Below are 24,677 nucleotides of genomic sequence, written 5' to 3' on the forward strand. Positions count from 1 at the left end.
TCAATGTTGCCGTTTACGAGTGGGTCCCTACACACTGTCCAGTCAGCGAGTGAGCCTCTGTAGAGACACAACCTATTGACAAGGGGAATGGTAACCCCCACTTGGTAATTTATTCATACATTTTTAGGAGGAATAGCACAGGAATGAACACAGAGATGACAACATGCTCAAGATTTTTATTTATTTATGGGAAATACACTTATTTAATTTAAAAAAATAAGGCTGTTCTTTAAATGGCATATGGATGTTCTTTAAGTGCATTTAACAGGGTAGTGGAATAATTTAATAATTAAGTAAATATTATGATTTCCTTTATTTTTTGCCACTGATCTTTTTTCCTACTTGGAATAAAAAATCTTAAAAATAAATGTATAACTTTTCATATGTTCCAGTATTGGCCACCAGAGGGAGCTAATACAAAATAGTGGTGACCAGCCACCTCCCATGCCCTTGTAGCTACCCTATACTACAAGTACTTGCTGCTGCAGAAAAGATGCTTGTCAGCTTGATATTCACCCAAGGATTGGAGCCAGTATGTAGCGCATTACAGAAGAGGTGCATAGTAGCGATGACTGCATGCGCTTGTTAACAGTGGCTTTTGCATCTTATCTGATGTTCACCCAAGGGCTGAAACTATTGTTCACAGTTTGGCGCATGGTGCATACAGTAGACCTGGAAATCACAGCGGAGACAATGGAGTTTCTCGAAGGAGCAGAGTGGAGGAGCTCAGAACTGAAGCTGGATGCGTCCACTGCACTTCTAGCTCCCGCTCCAGTTATGCTGTAAACTGCACATGCCATAGGACGGGGATCAGCAACTCCAACTGTGAAACTATGACCCCCAGCAGGCACACTTTCTTGCCTGTTCTCAGAAGTCCCACAGAAGTGAATAGAGTATGCTGGGAGTTGAAGTATTACAGTGGTATCAATAGCTGGAGTGCCGGTATGGAGTATGAACAGTTCGCAGCTCTCCTATGTAATATATAGTAATTTATCAGCCGTTCCTATATTATTGGGCATAATGTAATAATTATTCCCCCTGGAAATAATTAACACTGAATAATGCCCTTGTTGTAAATGGTCCAAAATAATATACCCAATAGTAGACCTAAATTGATGATATTTTGACTCATAATAACGAATCATTTATTGAGCATTTTGATATACTGGACTATCATTTCACATCAGTACTGTACTGACAAACCTGCAATCATTGGCGTATTTCAGGCAACTTTTCCCCGCTCATGCCAGGTATAAAATGTAAGACAGCTAGGGACACTGCAGCACAAGGGCTTTATTAATAAACTGTTCTTAATAAATGACCCCCCTAAGGTTTTTTATGCAGGTTTTCAAGCCAAAGCCAGGAGTGGATTGAAGAAAGAGTTGCAATAGTATCTGTCCTTTACATTTACTCTCTCTTTTAGTTAACACTTGGTTTTGGCTTTAAAACCGGGTAAAAAAAAACAACTAAATAATGAAATCCAGCCTGCACAAACATTGACTCACATGCTATGGAAAAAGTGAGGTGGGACAAACAAAATAAAAACTGAACTAAAGCTGTGCTTGATTATGGATAATTTTTTTACAGGTGTAAAATATAAGTATGCGTTTACACATTCATTTTTTTTTATATACAGTTTTTGAAACCAACGCAAGGAACTGATCATACATGGCTTTGGCTTGAAGTCGTTCTTGGGTTCAAAAATAGCATAAAAAAACTAAACGTAAAGGAAAGGGAGGAGGGAGAATACCTAATAAAGCAGATTTTAACTAAGACAAGCACAGCGACCTGACCTCTTGAAGCAGCCTGAAACTCAACACAATGAAGCCTGATGAGCTACATGAGGAGGTGAGGAACACTGATTTAAAAAAAATAATGGTTATGTATGTATAGATTAGATAGTATTGATTAGATAAGATAGCAGGGATGTCCACCTGATTTTTACTTTTTTTCTACACAATTTATAAAAAAATGAACAGTTTTACAGACACATTGGAAAACTGTGATGAATCATAAGATAATGAGTGATATATGTCTGTAGATCAGATACTAAAATGAAGAAATTTTACTGTGACCTATACAATTATGAAAATTTCTGTCATAATAATAATAATAACCTGCTCACACTCCCGAAAGAGTACATAAATCTTTGAAAAAAGAAAGGGGGGGGGGGGCAAAATCTGTGCAATCTACACCTTCGGCATTCATCATCTGAACTCTGTTGTCTGATCGTGAATCCCATATGCTTTCTTCGTGTCCACACTCCACACACTTGGACTGGTGAAAGCCAAAGGTCCAGAGCGCTGAGAGCAGGGATTCTGCTTGTTTGTGTTTTTAGTGCATTTGAGTGGAGTGCATGGAGCGTGGCTGTTTGACGATGGATCAGGTTCAGAAGAATGATGGTGAATGGAGAATAGCAAGATTAGGGGATGTGATAGGCCAACCTAAAAAGATGTGGTGTTACGAAGCGCCTAAAACTGTGTATGTTGTGAATTAACCACTTAAGGACCACAGGTTTATACCCCCTAGTGACCAGGCCCTTTTTTACAAATCGGCACTCCACAACTTTAGCGTTTATTGGTCATGCAACTTACCACCCAAATGAATTTTACCTCCTTTTCTTCTCACTAATAGAGCTTTCATTTGGTGGTACTTCATTGCTGCTGACATTTTTAGTTTTTTTGTTATTAATCGAAATTTAACAAATTTTTTGCAAAAAAATGACATTTTTCGCTTTCAGTTGTAAAATTTTGCAAAAAAACGACATCCATATATAAATTTTTCGCTAAATTTATTGTTCAACATGTCTTTGATAAAAAAAAAATGTTTGGGTAAAAAAAAAAATGGTTTGGGTAAAAGTTATAGCGTTTACAAACTATGGTACAAATATGTGAATTTCCGCTTTTTGAAGCAGCTCTGACTTTCTGAGCACCTGTCATGTTTCCTGAGGTTCTACAATGCCCAGACAGTAGAAAAAAACCACAAATAACCCCATTTTGGAAAGTAGACACCCTAAGGTATTCGCTGCTGGGCATAGTGAGTTCATAGAACTTTTTATTTTTTGTCACAAGTTAGAGGAAAATGATGATTTTTTTTATTTTTATTTTTTTCTTACAAAGTCTCATATTCCACTAACTTGTGACAAATAAACAAAAACTTCCATGAACTCACTATGCCCTCACGAAATACCTTAGGGTGTCTTCTTTCCAAAATGGGGTCACTTGTGGGGTAGTTATACTGCCCTGGCATTTTAGGGGCCCAGGTGCGTGAGAAGAAGTTTGAAATCAAAATCTGTAAAAAATGACCGGTGAAATCCGAAAGGTGCTCTTTGGAATGTGTGCCCCTTTGCCCACCTAGGCTGCAAAAAAGTGTCACACATGTGGTATCACTGTACTCAGGAGAAGTTGGGGAATGTGTTTTGGGGTGTCATTTTACATATACCCATGCTGGATGAGATAAATATCTTGGTCAAATGCCAACTTTGTATAAAAAAATGGGAAAAGTTGTCTTTTGACAAGATATTTATCTCACCCAGCATGGGTATATGTAAAATGACACCCCAAAACACATTGCCCAACTTCTCCTGAGTACGGCGATATCAGATGTGTGACACTTTTTTGCCGCCTAGATGGGCAAATTGGCCCACATTCCAAAGAGCACCTTTAGGATTTCACCGGCCATTTTTTACAGATTTTGATTTCAAACTACTTACCACACATTTGGGCCCCTAGAATGCCAGGGCAGCATAACTACCCCACAAGTGACCCCATTTTGGAAAGAAGACACCCTAAGGTATTTTGTGAGGGGTATGGTGAGTTTATGGATTTTTTTTATTTTTTGTCACAAGTTAGTGGAATATGAGACTTTGTAAGAAAAAAAATAAAAAATCATCAGTTTCCGCTAACTTTGGACAAAAAATAAAAAATTCTAGGAACTCACTATACCCCTCACGGAATACCTTGGAGTGTCTTATTTCCAAAATGGGGTCACTTGTGGGGTAGTTGAACTGCCCTGGCATTCTAGGGGCCCAAATGTGTGGTAAGTAGTTTGAAATCAAAATCTGTAAAAAATGGCCGGTGAAATCCTAAAGGTGCTCTTTGGAATGTGTGCCCCTTTGCCCACCTAGGCTGCAAAAAAGTGTCACACATCTGGTATCGCCGTACTCAGGAGAAGTTGGGCAATGTGTTTTGGGGTGTCATTTTACATATACCCATGCTGGGTGAGAGAAATATCTCTGCAAAAGACAACTTTTCCCATTTTTTTTATACAAAGTTGGCATTTGACCAAGATATTTCTCACCCAGCATGGGTATATGTAAAATGACACCCCAAAACACATTGCCCAACTTCTCCTGAGTACGGCGATACCACATGTGTGACACTTTTTTGCAGCCTAGATGCGCAAAGGGGCCCAAATTCCTTTTAGGAGGGCATTTTTTGACATTTGGATCCCAGACTTCTTCTCACGCTTTCGGGCCCCTAAAATGCCAGGGCAGTATAAATACCCCACATGTGACCCCATTTTGGAAAGAAGAAACCCCAAGGTATTCAATGAGGGGCATGGCGAGTTCATAGAAATTTTTTTTTGGGCACAAGTTAGCGGAATTTTTTGTTTTTTTGTTTTTTCTCACAAAGTCTCCCTTTCCGCTAACTTGGCGTGAGAAGAAGTCTGGAATATAAATGTCTAAAAAAATTTTACGCATTTGGATTCCGTGAGGGGTATGGTGAGTTCATGTAAGATTTTATTTTTTGACACAAATTATTGGAATATGAGACTTTGTAAGAAAAAAAATATATATATATTTCTGCTAACTTGGGCCAAAAAAAATGTCTGAATGGAGCCTTACAGGGGGGTGATCAATGACAGGGGGGTGATCAGGGAGTGTATATGGGGTGATCACCCCCCTGTCACTGATCACCCCTCTGTCATTGATCACCCCTCTGAAAGGCTCTATTCAGACGTCCATATGTTTTTTACGGATCCACGGATACATGGATCGGATCCGCAAAACACATACGGACGTCTGAATGGAGCCTTACAGGGGGGTAATCAATGACAGGGGGTGATCAGGGAGTGTATATGGGGTGATCACCCCCCTGTCACTGATCACCCCCCTGTAAGGCTCCATTCAGACGTCCGTATGTGTTTTGCGGATCCGATCCATAGATGCGTGGATCCGTAAAACACATACGGACGTCTGAATGGAGCATTACAGGGGGGTGATCATCCCATATAGACTCCCTGATCTCCCCCTGTAAGGCTCCATTCAGACGTCCGTATGTGTTTTGCGGATCCGATCCATGGATGCGTGGATCCGTAAAACACATACGGGCGTCTGAATGGAGCCTTACAGGGGGTGATCAATGACAGGGGGGTGATCAGGGAGTGTATATGAGGTGATCACCCCCCTGTCACTGATCACCCCCCTGTAAGGCTCCATTCAGACGTCCGTATGCGTTTTGCCGATCCGATCCATGTATCCGTGGATCCGTAAAACACATACGGAGATCTGAATGGAGCCTTACAGGGGGTGATCAATGACAGGGGGGTGATCAATGACAGGGGGGTGATCAATGACAGGGGGGTGATCAGGGAGTCTATATGGAGTGATCAGGGGTTCATAAGGGGTTAATAAGTGACAGGGGGGGGGTGTAGTGTAGTGATGTTTGGTGCTACTTTACACAGCTACCTGTGTCCTCTAGTGGTCGATCCAAACAAAAGAGACCACCAGAGGACCAGGTAGCAGGTAAATTAGACGCTGTTATCAAAACAGCGTCTAATATACCTGTTAGGGGTTAAAAAAATCGCATCTCCAGCCTGCCAGCGAACGATCGCCGCTGGCAGGCTGGAGATCCACTCGCTTACCTTCCGTTCCTGTGAACGCGTGCGCCTGTGTGCGCGCTTTTACAGGAAATCTCGGATCACGCGAGATGACGCCAATCGGCGTTAGTTTGACCTGGGAGAGCCGCCGCAATGACGCCTTTCGGCGTTAGCGTGGCGGCAAGCGGTTAACTTAATTGCTTGGGGTAGAGCATTCCTGAGAACTGGTGCAGCTTGGCAGAAGTCTTGAAAATGGGATTGAGAGGTTTGGGTTATGGTGGTTGTTAGTTGTAAGTAATTTGCAGAATGTAAAGCATAGGTAGGATGGTAGAAAATATGAGAGAGGAGATGGGAGTTCAGCAGAATGGATAGCTTTGTGGGTGAGAATGAGCATTTAAATTAGTTTATATACTGTATGGGCAACTAGTGCAATGACTAGTACAGGGCAGGGAAGCAAATATAAGCACCGGTTGACTCCTAGTTTACCCTAATACATATAAGAAAGCAAATGTTTTGATAGATAGACAGACAGACTGCCCCATCAGAACCAAACACCACAGTGCAGTACAAAATGCTGCCAAAGCAGAACAAAAAAACACAGTGCTATCTAATATACTATCCCATTAAAACTTCTGCTGGGAAAGTATATCATGCTGCACTGGGGTATTTGATTCTGCTAAGGCAATATTTTGTGCTGCACTCTGCTGTAGCACCAAATACCATAGTTCAGCACAAAATACTGCTCCAACAGAACCAAATACCACAGTGCAGCACAAAATACTGCATAAGGGCCAGTCATGATTTTACAGACCAACGTATGGGTCTAAGACCTCTAATGAGACAGGGAAGTGACCCAACCAAGTTGTATGATGTTGTTAATATTTTTCTGGCTTCAACCTCTTCCCCCATGAAGTGGTGGGCATACATTAAAGAGAGATTATTATTGGTGATTTCTTAATACACATGCGTATTGTATTCTGCAAGATCCTATCTGGAGTTATCCCAGTCCTCCGTATAGAAAGCAAAAGAAAAAAGGTAGCGGATCTGCGCAAACTAGACAATTGGTAAAGGTGAAACAATTAAAAGTGCAGTCTGACCCAATCTAAAGTCCTGCCCATGTATTGAAGGTGAAAAGGACATTCTAGGACATATATTACTCCTGCATGTTCACATGTTATTTGTCCCTTTAATTTATAATCCTTCCCTTCGACAGTGCTTCTGATTGTTTCAGTCTTGTAGCCTTTCTTTTTTTCCTTGGACCAATTCTTGCATGCTGTACAAAAACTGCACCATGTAAGCGCTCCATAAGATATATCAAGGTCTTTACTAGTGTTGTACGAGCATGCTCGGCCAAACACTAATTTTACTCGAGCATCACGATGCTCGGCACATCGCAGTGTTTGGCCGAATACCGCATGTGCTCGAGCACGATGTTCGATTCTCCTCCCCGCACACTGTAATGCCAGTAGCCAACATTGCTATGGCATTACAGTGAATGGCAGTACTTACCTGCACATTTATTGACTGTGGGATTGGCCATCACGGGATTGGCCAGCACGTAACACAGGGGAAGAGGAGGCAGTGGTGTGACCCGCAGACACTGGTTGTGGACCCAGGCATTCGGCCCACCTATTGGGTGCTAGGGTGCTTTGATGCCATGTGATGTGCCTAGGGTGCTTTGATGCCATGTGGCGGATCATGCTAGTGGTTGTGAGGTTGCTAGTGTTCACGCCCCTGCTCATTTTGGTTCGGCACAGGTTAACAAATGACAATTCTTTTATTGTCCGCACTTTCCTCTAAAAAGCGTCAGACTGCGGAACACCTACCCCTTGGCATGGGACATTGCCACAAGGGGGTGCTCCAGGGAACAGTTGCAGACGCCTTCTCCCTTTTGCCACCCTACTGCCTCTTCCAGCCTGTTGCGGTGCTGCGGATCCATCCCCCTCTGTACTGCTGTCCTCGCTCAGCTTGCCACCTTCCCAGGTTGGGTCAGTGACTTCATCGTCCAGCACCTCCTCTTCCACTTCCTCACTCTGGTCATCCTCCTGACTTGTTGACCTAGCAAAAACCTTAGTTATTGACAACTGTGTCTCATCCTTATCATGAACCTCTTGAGACACTAATTGCGGTTGACTTATTGGCAACTGTGTCTCATCATCATCATCCGCTGTGTGCACATTTCCCCAAGTCATCGACAGCTTCCGCTGGTCTGGCAATGTTGCAGCAGCGCTTGCAATTACCAGCTCACCCACTGTTGTGCGACGTGAGCACGCGCTGGAACGCGACGTTACACATGTTGGCCAGGCTTTGTGAGCAGTAGAGGGCAGTAGTTCAACGTGGTCGTCGCCTTTCCAGTCAGCTTCCGCTCTTCACAAGCGTCGAGTGGGCATTGATGTCTGACCTCTGTGAGGTTTTACGCAACTTAGAGAAATCAACACAGATAGTGAGCGGCGATAATGCTATCACTTCTGTGTCTACTCAAATGCTTGCTGCTCACAATTAAGGTGGAAATGGGGGAAGAAAGTACACAGGGTGATAGCCAGACCACCCTCAGTTCGTCTTCTCAGCGCAAATTGGATGATGAGAAGGAGGAGGAGCAGGAGATGTTTGCCTCCGCTACAGAGGGTAGTACCCATGGAAGTTTTATTCCATCTGTTCAGCATGGATGAGTAGAAGAGGAGGAAGAGGATGAGGAGATTGAGAGTCATCCTCCTGATGAGGACAGCAAAGTCTTGTCTGTTGGGACTCTGGCACACATGGCTGACTTTATGTTAGGCTGCCTTTCCTGTGACCCTCGCATTGTACGCATTTTGGCCAACACTGATTACTGGTTGTTCACCCTTCTCGACCCCCGCTACAAAGAGAACTTCTCATCTTTCACTCCTCTGGTGGAGAGGACGAGCAAAATGGTGCAATACCAGAAGGTCCTTGTGGAAAAACTGCTCCCAAAATGTCCAGTTAGCAAAGCTGGCTGCAGAGTACGTAGTTCCTTGGACAACCAAGGAGAGGAGACGAGGGGAACACACAGCAGTTCCAACAGAGGCAGGGCAACACTCTCCATGGCCTGGGACAGTTTTATGACACCCCGTCAGCACCCTCAACCTGATGCGCGGCCTAGTGTCACAAGGAGGGAAAAATTTGGAAGATGGTGAAGGAGTACGTAGCAGACCGTGTCAGCGTCCTCAGTGATCCCTGTGTGCCTTACAACTATTGGATGTCCAAGCTGGACACATGGCACAAACTCGCGCTCTACGCCTTGGAGGCTCTGGCAAGCCCCGCCGCAGGCGTTTTGTCAGAGCGTGTATTTAGTGCTGCTGGGGGCATAATAACTGATAAGCGCATATGCCTGTCAACTGAAAATGCTGACTGGTTGACTCTTATAGAAATGAACATGGCCTGGATTGCCCCTGACTTCTCTACTCCACCAGAGGTAGGCGGCTGAATATAAAGGCACTCTAAATGTGGCTTTTATGGTGTATTGAATACACTGTATTCCCGTGCACCCCTTCCACCACTAAAAAGGGTATATGGTTCAATCTCCCTTTTCTCGACCTCCTCCTCAATCATATCAACATGCTTATTAGGCTCCTAATGTTTTCGAGGGTCAGCTCAGCAGTGGGCCCTCACCCTTAATGTTTTTGAGGGTCTTCAGCAGGCCCTAAACCATAATGTTTTACAGGGTTAGCTCAGCAGCAGACCCTCACCCCTAAATTTTTAGATGGTCAGCTCGGCAGCAGGCCCTTGCTCACAACATTTTTGAGATGGTCAGCTCGGCAGCAGGCTCTTGCCCACAAAATTTTTTAGATGGTCAGCTCGGCAGCAAGTCCTCGGCCACAACATTTTTTAGATGGTCAACTTGGCAGCATGCCCTCACCCACAACAGATGGTCAGCTCGGCAGCAGGCCCTCGCCCACAACATTTTTTTGATGGTCAGCTCAGCAGCAGGCCCTCACCCCTAATGTTTTAGAGGGTCACCAGCAGGCTATCAATCTTAATTTTTTAAGGGTGTGTATGATGAGCTCCTTTATGTATATCGGATTGTAGGGGCCAAGTATTTTTTGATGTATATCGGATTGTAGGGGTTTTATGTATGATCTCTACTGGAGAGGACGCTAGCCTTTTTATAACCCCTCTAATGGTTCTGTCAGGTCTATGAAGGGTTTGTACAGGATCCTAACTCTATCTCTAGGTTTTATGATAGGGCTCTCTGATCTCTGTGAAGTGGTTCCATTTTATACATTTTATTGCTACAATCTCCTGGACTAGCTTTTGGAAGTGACATGGACCATGTTATAACCCACTACAGGAATGTCAAGGAAGGGGTGACTATTCCAACAATCATTTTGATATTTATATTACCAAAGCTAGTCTCTCTATTTTTAATGGCCCATATTGTAGATAGAATCATAGGGATAAAATGTATAGTTTGACGCAAAATTGCATGAAGGCGAATAAGTGTAAAGTTCTGGGTGACATTTTAACAATGTGTTTGGTCTCTAATTCTAGAACATACAGTATATTGGATATATAGATATAATGTTTTTTTTATTTTTTACATTTAACTGTTTTTAAAATTTCTACAGTTTTAGAACATCAACATGTAACTACAAAGTGAGAAGGAGAGAAAACTGTAACAGTTTTCACATAAGAATTACAGTTGAAGCGTTCCAGCTCATGAACTATAATAGCTAATCAACAAAACAAAAATAAAACAAAAAACTAAAATTGTACAAAGCCAATCTCACTGACACTTAGGGGAACAGTTATCAAAACTGGTGTTAAGTAAAACTGGCGCTAACGAAAACTGGCTTAGTTACCCATAGCAACCTATCACATTCCACCTTTCATTTTTCACAGCTTCTTTGGAAAATGAAAAGGTCCATCTGATTAAGCTCGTTTTCCCTAGCACCAGTTTTGACAAATAACCACTTTTGTCACACCAAAGGGGCTAAAGTACTTTTTTTTTTTCATACAACTATATACCTTTACCCTGGGTTCAGACCTGAGCGTTCTGAAACGAGCGCTCTGTATGCGCGATTATACGGGCGTTTACAATCGCGCATACAGAGACAGGCGTGCACACATTGTCGCGCGTTCCCGAATATCTATGTACGGGAACGCGCGACAAACGCCCCAAAAAAAGCTCAAGAACTTGTTTGAGCGTCGGGCGTTTTACAGCGCGATCGTACGCGCTGCAAAACGCCCAGGTGAGAACCATTCCTATAGGGAAGCATTGGTTTCTCCTTGTTGAGCGTTTTACAGCGCGTAGGAACGCGCTGTAAAACGCTCAGGTGTGAACTTAGGGTTAGAGATTACACAACATGACCCTAAACTTTTGGGGCTTAGGTATTCAGGATGACTTTTCTTACTTGCTGCTACAATGGCCAAGCCTACAAGAATACAAACCCATGAAAACAGGCTAGTTCTTGTTTATGGCTTCTATAAAACACCATGAAATTTCTACATTTTTAAAAGCATTTTTGGGGTGGTGTTTTTAGCTACACAATGTTATACTTGGAGATGTTTTAGATTTTTTTCATGTTTTATTTCAAAGTCTAGTGAAAAATGCTTGAAAAATTCCACACCCAGAGCATACTACAATTTCAGAAAACCGTCAGGGGACTCCATATACTGCATTGGGGGGGGGGACCACTAAGCATGCCAGTATTCACCTAACCTGGACCTGAATCCAACAGGGAGTCATGGCATTTGCATACAGGGCACAGGAAGTATACACAGGTTTTATTTACATTTTTGTTAATCAAGCATTTAGAAAATATATACTTTTGTGGGACAAATGATCTATTAAAAAAAACATGCTGCTACTAGTGATAGGTCTTGTTTATAGGCACACTCAAAAAATCAAAAAGTAGTGTTTGGAGGGGTATATGGAGTTTTAAAAACTTCCTTTTCAGCCATTGAGAATTAAATATAAAATGTTTTTCATTAGCAGTCAAAGCAAATGACAGTACGTCCTATATAGATAGGTGATTGTCAGTTTACTAGTCATTATCAGTTTACTGCTGCTGTGAGGGTACTCATCATGATAGTAGGTGTAGAATTGGAAAACCAGTATGACAGCCATATTCTTGTCTTGCTAGTTCTAGATAACCACTTCCCACTCTGTGATGTATCATTATTATCATAGTTAACACTCTGTGCAGTAATCATATGCCTGCACCATTGTTTGTGGGTCCCAGCTGTATTATACAGCTGGGACCCAGCTCTCACTGTCAGGATTGGAGATAACTCTGATCCCAGCAGATTAATCGTTGACATGCCACAATAAATAGCAACAGGGGCATCTCAAAGCCAAGGGCTCATGCACACAAACTTATTTTCTTTCCGTGTCCGTTCAGTTTTTTTTGCAGACCGTACGCGTAACCATTCATTTCAATGGGTCCGCAAAATATGTGCATTCCGTTTCCATATGTCCGCAAAAATAAAGAACATGTCCTATTATTGTCCACATAACGGACAAGGATAGGACTGTTCTATTAGGGACCAGCTGTTCCGTGCCACAAAATACAGAATGCAAACAGATTTCATCCATATTTTTTGCAGATCCGTGTTTTGCAGACTACAAAATACATACGGTCTTGTGGCTGAGCCCTTAGACAGAGGAGAGCTCCCTTCCTTCTATCCTTCGAATGACACTCTGCGAACACAGCCTTGGAGGGCCGAGTAGTTGAAATGGCAGCTGTGTACCTTTTGTAGGCTTATATCAGGGCTCTCATAGACCTGCATAGGGAATCTTACTTCTGGCTGACAAAGCAGATGCTGCTGAGTCAGTGCAGTCATTAGATTACAGATCACATTATCCAACAGCACTAGAGTCATTTTATGCAGAATAAAGAAGCTTGTAAGGGATCTCACTGCACTGCCCTAAGACTTAGCAGTGTTACAAATGGGGGACCCGATGGAAAAAAGTTTGGAGTGCTTCTTTAAACTAGTTTTAAAGTCAGGGGCCCAGTGGTGTTATACGTGTGGAAGGCTAAATGAATTTGACAGACTTCCCTTAGATGAAAAAGATTTGACTGCCTGTAGCTACCACTAGGGGGAGCTTATGAACTTACTATATACTGTTTTATTAGAGAAAACACAGTAAGGTCCCAAAGAGAACTTTGAAATATATGCAGTGGCGTGCCTAGGGGGAGGCGGGGGGTGCCGGCTCTCAGGGGGGTGCCAGAAGCAATGAGCGCTTCCATCAATACGAATGGAAGCGCGCATTGCTGGAGCGCTTACGCCCACATACTGCGGCGGGGCACGGGAACGCATAGTTCCCTGCCCTGCCGCCGATCACTGCCATAGGCTTCAGGGCTAGTAGGCCTGAGGCCTATGCAGTAGTAAAATCCCAGCGCAGGCGTGCGTGATTACATCATCACGCGTGCCTGTGCTGGGAAGCAGCAGCACATTGAAGTGTGCGTGCCTTCCTCTCCTCTGCAAGCGCAGGTGAGTATTTAGCTTTTCGTTTTTTTGTGTGTTTTTTTAATTTATCTTATGTGCCAACTTTGGGAGACGACATGGGGGACATGTGAAAGGCATACAGGAGGACATGTGGGGGAAAAATATTATGGTGGGATACTGTGTGGGGCAAATTATTATGGGAGGGATCACTATGTTGGGGCAAATAATTATGGGGGGGATTACTATGTTGGGGCAAATTACTATATGGGGCAATGTGGGGGAAACTACTGTGTGGGGCAAATTACTATATGGGGCAGTGTGGGGGGAATTACTGTGGGGGGGGGGGCAGTGTAGGGGAAACTACTGTGTGGGGGCAGTGTAGGGGAAACTACTGTGTGGGGGCAGTGTGGGGGAAACTACTGTGTGGGGGGGAAATTACTGTGTGGGGCAAATTACTATATGGGGCAGTGTGGGGGAAATTACTGTGTAGTTGGCAGTGTAGGGGAAATTACTGTGTGTGGGGCGTTGTTATAGGGGGAAATTACTGTGTGGGAGAAATTACTGTGGGGGCAGTGTGGGGAAAATTACTGTGTGGGGCAAATTACTATATGGAGCAATGTGGGGGAAATTACTGTGTGGGGGGCAGTGTGTGGGAAATTACTGTGTGGGAGCAGTGTGTGGGAAATTACTATGTGGGGGCAGTGTGGGAGAAATTACTGTGGGGGGAAGTGTGGGGGAAATTACTGTGGGGGGGCAGTGTGGGGGAAAACTACTATGTGGGGCAAATTACTATATGGGGCAGTGTGGGGGAAATTACTGTGTAGTTGGCAGTGTAGGGGAAATTACTGTGTGTGGGGCGTTGTTATAGGGGGAAATTACTGTGTGGGAGAAATTACTGTGGGGGCAGTGTGGGGAAAATTACTGTGTGGGGCAAATTACTATATGGAGCAATGTGGGGGAAATTACTGTGTGGGGGGCAGTGTGTGGGAAATTACTGTGTGGGAGCAGTGTGTGGGAAATTACTATGTGGGGGCAGTGTGGGAGAAATTACTGTGGGGGGAAGTGTGGGGGAAATTACTGTGGGGGGGCAGTGTGGGGGAAACTACTATGTGGGGCAAATTACTATATGGGGCAGTGTGGGAGAAATTACTGTGTGGGGGCAGTGTTGGGGAAAAATACTGTGTGGGGTGGCAAATTACTATGGGGGGATTACTATGGGGGGGCAGTGTGGGGGAAATTACTATATGGGGGCAGCATGGGGGTGTTGTTATTGGGGAGGTACTGTAGGAGCAATTCTATTATTTCTGGGGACACTATACAGGGATTATTACCTGGAGCACAATATAGGGTGTTATTATTACTAGGGGCACTCTAGGGGACATTATAGCTGCTGTAGACACTATAGGGACATTTGGGGTAATTTATCAAACTGGTGTAAAGTAGAACTGGCTTAGTTGCCCATAGCAGCCAATCAGATTCCACCTTTCATTTTTGACAGCTCTTTTAGAAATCCAGTTCTACGTTACAACAGTTTGATAAATGACCCCAATTATGTCTACTGGGGTCACTATTTTTTCAGCAGTATAGTACCTAGGGCATTGGGGGGGCACAATGGGCACAGTATTGGGAGTGGCAGCAGGATAACACTGTGGGGACACCAGGATGGGGAGGTTGATGTAAAAACTGAGAAATCTAACGTGTCTGTGTTACAAACTCTGAAGAGACGAGATGCGGCTGAAAGAATTTGTCATGGTGGTCTAACGGAGGAGAAGAGGAAAGAGAAGGTCTACATGACAGGAGATATCCCTGGATGTAAGAGGTATGTGGTCAAGTATTGGGGGCGGGGGACCAGAGAATGGACCCGCCCCAGGTGCCAAACACTCTAGGCCCGCCACTGTATATATGTAAGCAGTTTGGAGATCTGTATGAGAAAAACAGAGGTAAGACCCCATAGAGATATATTATAAAATTATTCAATACACAATTTTGAGCTATACAGATTAAAAAAAGACAACAAAAGACATGATTTGATGTTTAAGTGTAGATGTTTTTTCTTCAGTAAAGCCCAAACATTCTTTTTTGCTAATTTTCTTAGCTTTCGCAATAGCCAGTTTTAGAACAGATAACCTGAAACCAAACATCTCATGATCAAAAACCACTGAAATTTTCAGATTAGCGTAAGAGGCATTTGTACTATAATGGCTTCTTTCGTTGCATGGATCGCGGATATCCAGTAGGTGTACTAACACCGGCATTTCAGATGGCCCGGAATAAAGATAGAATGTCTCTTTTATCCCCACCAGCAGACACCCCCATGTATGGTAGCTCTAATGAAAGCAGGGAGATCCGCCTCATTAGCACGTACAATGGTTGCTCCTCGGCCATCAGAGAGATTATATCGAAACACTGGCATGTGCTCCTAATGGATCCTGATATTTGTAAAGTGGTAAAAACGCGCCCCAGTATTACGTATAGACGCGGAAGAAGTATCCGTGACATGATGGTGCACAGCCACTACACACCAGTACCCCAGAAAAAAACATGGCTAGAGAAGGGGATTAGTGGTAATTTTAAATGCGGAAAATGTGTAGCGTGCCCCTTCATGACCAAAGCAAGGTCATTTAGAAGCAATAATACAGGCAAAATATATCCCATCAAGGATATCATCAACTGTAGAAGCACAGGTCTAGTATATAAAATCACATGTGAATGTGGAAAAGAGTACGTGGGAAAGACAGGTAGAGAACTAAGGAGAAGAGTTGGAGAGCATTTAGGCGATGTAAGAAATGTGAGAGATACATCAGTGGCACGTCATGTGAACACTGAACACAATGGCACACTTGACTGCCTATCTTTTATGGGAATCGAACTAATCAAACCAGGAATTAGACAAGGGGATTTTGATAAGAGAATTTTACAGTGCGAAGCGAAATGGATTTTTTATCTTAAAACAGTTCACCCGGCAGGCCTAAATGAACAACAACATTTTTGTTGCTTTTTATAACATTTCTATGAATGGTGTTGCCATAGGGAACTGTAACCTATCTGTGCCTTCCTCGGACTTCATGTGCCCCCCTAGACATATGCAAGCGTATGTGGTCTGACTGAGGACGCAGACGGGGTGGAGACGGTGATGCTTTAGTCTGGGGGATGACCCCCTTTTTTCCTCATGCACTTAGCATGCCCTCTACACAAGGGCAGGCAGGAACTAACGGTAAACCCGTCATCTAAAAATATGAGGCGGGTTTCCCTTCGGATCCTGGGTGCCTTTATAAATGAGTGTGCGGGATCCAATATAGAACCTCGCCATAATAAGCATTGAGGTTAAAATACATGGAATCCATAAATCGTTAAATGTACTCTAAAATTAAAACACATTAATGCCCTTGACTCAACAGACGTCAGATATTGAGAGTATGGTGGCGTGAGCTGGGCGGTCCTGCTAATTTAAATCCGTATGATGCGATTGTGCATGTATGTAAACAACAGGCTAGTCATCAATTGCTTTGTATTTGGGCCGTGCGCTCTGAGCCTAGGTGTTGCTATGTAACGAGCGACGCTCAGGCGCAGACCCTTACCTCACTTCCGCTCGGTCCGCACCATGTGACCTAAACTTCCGGTCCGGTGGAACGCACGCGAGCGGCGTGCGTTCCACGTGGAGCAACATGCGACTCGGACAGGTGAGTTAACTAATCAGGGAGGGCGGATACCGAACGGAAGAGGGGGATAAGAGGAGGCAAGTAACACTACCTAATGCTCACCCGGACCATCGTTAGTTTGGGTGAGACAGCTACTGACATGGGACACTTCCCATGTTCCAGTGAGGATAAGAGTCACCAACTGTCCTACTGATTGGAGGCGAAAACCACCCTGATCTCTGAGTAAGTGCACTGAATGGAATTGACTGCATTGCTCAATAATATTAATGACCCATACTGAGTGTATGTTTGTAATTTTATTTGTAGTTGATTGGAGGTTAAAACCACCCTGATCTTTGAATACCCTTGAATACATGTGAAGTCCCCTGATGATGTCTGTGATAGAAGATGGAAACATGGCATGTAGGGCAATGTAATAGGGTTACATAGAATACCAGACCCATACCGAGGGTAAGGTTCGGTGTGGGGTCGCCCCTGTCGGGGCGGGTGCTCCATTGTGTTAGGCAGGTGTGAATAATAGCCCCCCACCCCTAGGCAGGCAGGAAAGCCAGAATAGGGTTCAATAGGAGGTCAACACTGCCATCACTTACACAGCACCCCGGTCACACCGGTCTCAGGCACCACCAACTGCTAGGACCACCCTCTGCGATTGTGGATCCGACTCGGATGAGGTGAGATCCAACCATTTTTTCATATATTCATTGGTGTATGAGATACAGTGGAGGTTATTATGTTAGTTGTTATTTCTGTCTCTCACCCTGTATGAAATATATTTTAAGCGACCTAGTAAAGGTTATGTTTTAAATAATCCAGTTTACAAAAATTTATCAGTACATATTGTGGGTGTAAACCGATACCACCACACTTATTGGAAGTGGCGGTACAATATAATTTTCGTTACAAATGGCTTCTTTCAGTATTAACTTCTGCCAGCATGTGAATCGGTCCAACCAAGCAGCAATCTTTTAACATACAAAAATGCATAACTTCATTTCATAAACTTAATAAATCAAAAACTTAGTCTGGTTCGATTTAGTTCCAAATTACTAGTGCATTGGGATATTATTATTGTTGAATATAAAGTTAAATCTAAAGGCTGCATAAACTTGTGACCGAGACCCTGAATAATATGCTGGGTCAATAACTTTTTCTGATTCTTAAATCCTCTTATAAGAACCTCCAGCTCGGACTCTGGAGCTCAACCTACTAATTTATCAAACCCCATATATATATATACTTTTTAAATAAAAAAGCTGATCACATAAAATTTCAAGGCTGGGGCTTCACAGCAGCATGAGTCACACAGGATGAAAATTCGTATATTACATTGTGACATCTCATCAAGTGAGGTTGCAATGCAAAGTGTGATACGCGTCTACCATGCGACAATGTTGGGTTTTTGGTCACCAGTCGCACATGACTTTTCCATCATAGGTGACAATGCAGTCTGTATAAATAGAGGAATCTATGGCACACCAGCGTTTCTTTTTTAAGTGACGTTTTTAATATATAATGTGCAATTACATCATTTTGTATTCATTCTTTATCCAGACTATGCAATATTATAGAGGGCCATATGATTAGTCAGGATATCACTGAAGACAAGAATCTAAAACGTTACTTTTATTACATCCAATAAAATCATATAACTCGGATCCATAAAGATCCTATACACCGCAAAAAGCTATCACCAAAAACTACATAGGCTCAAGCAGTGGGATGAGTACTCCGGGAGACTGTGTAAAAAATATAAGACTGTCCCTGATCTCACGCTCCAAACTGCTCATCCCGGGGACGCACCTTAGTGGTAGATGCTCCCCGTGTCTAGGACTGCACTTTCCTTATGTCCTTGGCCTATCCTTGGACGTATTTACTATATCTCAGTAAAGCCAGTCCCAGAATGCACACATATAAAGCCATTCCTGACGCGTTTCCTCCTACTAATGGACAGAGGATTCCTCAGGGGATTAGACCGAAAAGTTAAACGGCAAAAAATAATAAGATGGGGGCGTGGTTTGCCGGCCGAGCAAGATGGCTGCGTGAGTTGGAGCTCCGGCACTACATCAGCGACAGCGGGATTATTTATACCCACTACTTCAATTCCAACTGAAGTTGAGAGACCACAGTCGGTCCGGATGATGACTAGGGGCAAGAGGTCTATGAAAAACCAGGGAAAGCTGGACTTTTACCTCGGTAAAGGCGCCCCTTCTGAGGACTCTTCCCCTCAGCACAGCCAGCAAGGCCTTGATGCCCCAGAGACACGGAGGATTTCTCAGGTCGACACGATGGCTGACTCGCAAGACGCAGGGCCCGGTCAACTCCTACCTGCTCCATCTGAATCCCCGACGGGGTTTACACAGCCCGAAGCGTCCCGCGGATCTCAAGCGGGGAGCCCGCAAAAGCGCGCCATTGTACCGGCGCCATCTTCAAGCTCGCCTGAGACAGGCCAGATGCGACTGCAGCAGTCCGTAGAGGCACCGAACGGGGAGGTGAGTGACCACACTACCCCGGCCATACAGGCGATTCCGACCGACGATAAGCCTGCATCCAGCAACCTATTAAAGGACATGTTAGTCCTTCTTAGTGACCATGCACAAGGACTTGACCGCCCTGGTCCGCCCGCTCCAGGCGGCGGTGGTGGCGGTGGAAGGCAGGGTAGATCATATTGAGTCCAAGATGGGTGATTTCGCTTCGTCGCATAACCAGCTCATCGATGCCCACAACGACTTATCCGAAGAAATAGATCGGCTCAAGGCTAAGGTGGTGGACCTGGAGGACAGGTCCCGCCGGAATAACCTTAAGTTCCGTGGGGTTCCTGAGGACATTGCACCTAAAGATTTAACCCCTTATCTGCAGAGCCTCATGACGGCCCTGATACCGGATCTCTCTCCTCATGATCTTACTTTGGACAGAGCACACAGGGTGATGAGGCCGAAACACCTTCCTAGCACATCGCCGAGAGATGTCCTGGTGCGGGTTCATTTTTTCCATATTAAAGAGGCCATACTAGCAGCATCCAGGAAGCTAGGCACATTGCCTTCTCCATATAGCCAAATTAAAATCTTTGCTGATCTGTCGGCCGTCACTCTTCAACAGCGGAGATCCCTTGCTGCCTTTACCTCAACTCTGCGGCATAACTCCATTCCTTACAAGTGGGGGTTCCCGACCAAAGTCTTGATCCATCACCAGGGAGCTGTCCACGTCGTCACCTCTTTAGAATCCGGGAAGAAGCTTCTGGACTCTTGGAACATTCCGATGGAGGTCCCGGACCAAAGACACAGCTCATCTGCTCCCCTGGACTCTGGTTGGCAACTAGTATCCCAGAAGAGGAAATCTCATCGTTGACAGGTGATCGTGGGTCCATTAATACACTATTGGACATGGTAGTGTCGTGCAGTCCTTCCCGGCCAGGAGCCGAGATTTGCCCTGACGAATGATTTGCGGCATCTTATGCCGTGTTTGTGTTAGTTTTCTTTTGGTTGTTATTCTAGATTTGCTATCTGAGTTATGCAGATCAGAATTTTCTTGTACGTCCTGTTATTCAGTACATGCGCATATTGGGATGTTCATAACTGCTACGAGATACCCTCATTTGCAATGTATCACATATTATTGGTGTGCTGGGCCTCCACAGCATAGTCTTCTTTCAACATGGTCTTTAAAGTAATCGCCATTAACACTAAGGGCTTGAATAGCCCATTTAAGAGGTCTATGCTGTGGAAGGAAACAAGAGCTCTGGGAGGGGATATTATCTGTGCAACTGAGACGCACCTGTTGAAGGAGGATGCCCACAGACTCAAAAATTCTCATTTCCCCCATATCTTCCATTCCCATTTTAAAAAAAAACAGAGGGGTGTGATGGTCGCAATTAGGGATTCAGTTGTCTTTCAGTTGTCCAGATCCATAGAGGACCAGAATGGCCGATATATTATACTGATAGCTACTATAAATAATGTGAAGTACACATTAGTATTCGTTTATGTCCCTAACAAACACCAATTGCACTTTTTGCAATTGGCTTGGTCCTCTGGGGGGGAGACTTTAATTCTATATCGGATCCTTCTTTAGATTCAACATCCAAAAATAGAGCTCACCCGCAGAGTCTCAACCAGATCTTATTGAGGGAGGACCTCTACGATGTTTGGAGGCTACACCAGTGAACGGGACTACTCGTTTTTTTCGAATGCCCACCATACCTACTCCCGAATAGATATTTTCTTAGTTGATCGTCACCTCCTGCGAAATGCCACACACTCCTCCATAGAATTGATTACGTGGTCCGACCACGCTCCCATCACTTTGACCATTAGCGAATCTACTAATCGACCTCCTTACTCCCCTTGGCGCAATAATACATTCCTGCTGGAGCACCCTAAATACAAATCGACACTGCTTGAGGGTCTGGAGGAATTCTTCCGTATTAATGACGGGTCTGTATCAAACCCCTTCTCGTTGTGGAATGCCCACAAGGCTTTCATGCGGGGACTATTTATAAAGTCTGGTTACAGAGCAAAAAAAGAGAGAGAAGAGCGTATTACTGCTTTAACCCGACAGATTCAGTCCTTAGAGTCTAGCAATAAAATAAACCCTTCAGACATAGTTGGGACCCAATTACAGAACCTGCGCCTTCAACTAAAAGACTGCCTCCTCTATCAGTATGAGAAGCGCCTAAAAGTAGTTAGCGCGACATATTATGCGCAAGACAACAAATCCGGTAAGTTATTAGCTCGTAGACTGAAAGAGAGATCTGTTAAAGCTAAGACCCCCTTCATTACGTCTCAACAGACGGGTAAAAAAGTAGCAGACCCCCAGGGAATCGCAAATTCCTTCAAAAACTTTTATGAGGCCCTTTACAATTTGAAGCCACAAACTGGAACCCCCCCTCAAACGGCAGCAGTGGTTGACCAATTTCTGAGTTCTCTTTCTCTTCCTAGCCTCACCGAGACTCAATTAGAGAATATGAACTCCCCTATTACGCAACAGGAAATCCTTGACGTTGTCTCTAAACTTCCCAATAACAAAGCCCCCGGCCCAGATGGGTTTTCGAATGCATACTACAAGACATTTAAAAAGGAACTTTCCCCATATTTATGCCAAATTTTCTGTCACACCATGAGCACAGGCGGTCTTCCTAAGGAGATGTTAGAAGCGACTATAGTTACCATACCCAAAACTGATCCCCCCGCAGACGACACAAAGAAGTACCGCCCGATATCGCTCCTAAACACAGACACAAAAATATATGCGAAGATTCTAGCGAATCGCCTAGCCCCTTATATACCAGTCCTTACCCACGCTGATCAAGTTGGATTTGTAAGAGGTAGGCAGTTACAAGATAACTCCAGACGTACCTTAAACTTGTTGGACTATATAGAGAGATCGAAACTTCCTGCTTTGCTGGTCACATTGGACGCCGAAAAGGCGTTTGACCGCATTAATTGGTCATTCGCCTTTGCAGTCCTATCGAAGATGGGATTCTCTGGGGCCATCCTGGCGGCTATCAAAGCATTATATACCCAACCTAGTGCTAGGGTGTGGGTCAATGGGGCTCTTTCAGACCCGTTTGACATTTCCAATGGTACCCGCCAGGGTTGCCCCCTATCCCCTTTGATATTCATCCTGACCATTGAGCCCCTAGCCCAAGCCTTGAGACAATGCTTGGAGATAACAGGCATCAAGATTGGGGACAAGGACCACACGGTCAGTTTATATGCTGATGACATTATTTTAACTTTGACTAATCCCCAAACATCTCTCACTGCTGCTATTAATATCATTTCCCAATTTGGAAACCTTTCCTTTTACAAACTCAATGCTTCTAAGTCCCAAGCCCTTCCATTAAATATTTCCCCTGAACAGGTAAAAACACTTAAAAATACCTTTGCTTTGGACTGGCAGGATAGCCAGATTGATTACTTGGGGATTAAGTTGTCAGCATCATTTAAGAAGCTATATGCCATAAATTATGTCCCATTTTTAGAAATTTTGGAAAAAGATCTTTCCAACCTTTCCAAATATGAGGTGTCTTGGGTGGGGAGAATCACCTCGTTTCAGATGTTCGTCCTTCCCAAATTATTGTTCCTATTTAAAACATTGCCCATTACTCCACCAAGTAGCTTCTTTAGGAAATGTACCTCGTTGATTAATAAGCTAGTATGGAAAGGACATAGGCCTAGGATTGCAACTACGATAATGCAGAGAGACAGGCGTCGCGGGGGACTGGGCCTCCCGCATATCTATGAGTATTTCTTGGCCTCGCAAGTCTCCCAGCTGAGGGAGTGGTGGATGGAGAGTCACTCCAAGCAATGGGTGCAATTGGAGACAGCTTTGTCCTCGGTTGGTAGCCTTAAATCTCTTCTGTTGGCGGCTCTCCATCCATCGTTCCATCGACCCTCCTCATCCTCGACACTTGTATCCATGGCATTGGGGAGTTGGACCCAATTCCACAAATTGTGCTCTCCAATACCCGGACCCTTCCCACCCTCGGCTCCAATAACTGTGCTCAACCATCTAATCCCTAACATCTCGGTCTCATCCTGGGCAATGAATGGATTGGATCTTTTCTCACAGCTGTTTGTATCTGACACCCTACGTTCCTTCGAGTCCCTACACAAGGAATACCAGATACCAAACACGGATTTCTACAAATATTTGTGCATTAGGCATTTCCTTACAGCAAACGCTCCCCCTAGGCTTCTTTGTAATCAGGAAATATTTAAGATCTGGTCACTTGCTCCCCCATATTGCACTCGCCTCCGACCCCTATATAGCATGCTCGGGAATAAAGGGTCTTTTACTAAAACGTCTCCTTTACATTCTTGGGAGAGGGACCTGGGATTGGCGTTCTCGGATGAGCAGTGGTCCTCAGCATTTGCCTTTATCTCTAAAAACCTTAGATGCACTTTACATTATGAATCCCTGATGAAGACTATGTTAAGATGGTATTATACCCCGGATCGCCTGTCCCATATCTTCCCAGGATCCTCACACCTGTGTTGGAGGGGTTGTGGCCAGAGGGGTACTTTATATCATATTCTGTGGTCATGTCCACTGCTGCATGGGATTTGGAGATCCACTTTCTCCTTGGCTTCAGATCTATTGGGTACCCAGCTCCCGCCGACTCCTGAACTAGCCCTCCTTTATATCGATATGGATAAATTGCCACGAGGCGTTGGGGTGGTGTTGGGACATCTTTTCCTGGCCACCAAATTGGCTATTACCCAAAACTGGAAAACCCAGAGTATCCCTAGCTTATCAGATGTCACTCGCAAACTTAACTCCACCTACATACATGAGAGGATGTGGGCGAGGGCTGGCTGCTCATTCGCAGCATTTCAGAGAAACTGGAACTCATGGAGCTCTTCCCGGCTCGCTGTACAATCCTCTGATTGATCTTATTTAGTCTGTCTATTACGCTCAGACCTGATATATTGTGCACTAGTATGTATTTGTTAGTCCCATGTATGTACTGAATGTATTTCTTTGTTCGTTACTTTATGATTTATTTTTGTTGTTTATTTCATGCTATGTATTATTTTACCTTAATACGGTTCGGTTGGCGCTGCCAATGTGGCTATGTGAAGTGCCAACTATGTAACTGTTCGTTGCTGATCAGTGTTATGTCAAAAAAGTCAATAAAAACGTATTGATTGAAAAAATAATAAGATACAATGGAACCAGATCCACAGATAGTTATTCATACCATGTGTCATCATAAGGCCACCAAATACACAGGGGATAACATGGTAATAAAGTTATCCTACCATTATGCTGGGTGTTGCCAGATGAGTT

At 44.1% G+C, this 24,677-nt stretch overlaps 1 protein-coding gene across 1 annotated transcript in view; it reads left to right on the forward strand.

The window, feature by feature from the left end:
- The first annotated feature begins 1,818 nt into the window (after nucleotides 1-1,818).
- The window catches only part of CCR10 (C-C motif chemokine receptor 10), a 39,108-nt gene continuing 16,249 nt past the window's right edge, over nucleotides 1,819-24,677 (forward strand). The window contains exon 1 of the mRNA XM_044299887.1: nucleotides 1,819-1,848. Within this exon, the coding sequence (XP_044155822.1) occupies nucleotides 1,822-1,848 (27 nt within the window). The 5' untranslated portion in view covers nucleotides 1,819-1,821. The remainder of the gene's footprint in view (nucleotides 1,849-24,677) is intronic.

The sequence above is a fragment of the Bufo gargarizans genome, chromosome 6 (genome assembly GCF_014858855.1).
Source record: "Bufo gargarizans isolate SCDJY-AF-19 chromosome 6, ASM1485885v1, whole genome shotgun sequence".
In the NCBI taxonomy this organism is placed as follows: Eukaryota; Metazoa; Chordata; class Amphibia; order Anura; family Bufonidae; genus Bufo; species Bufo gargarizans.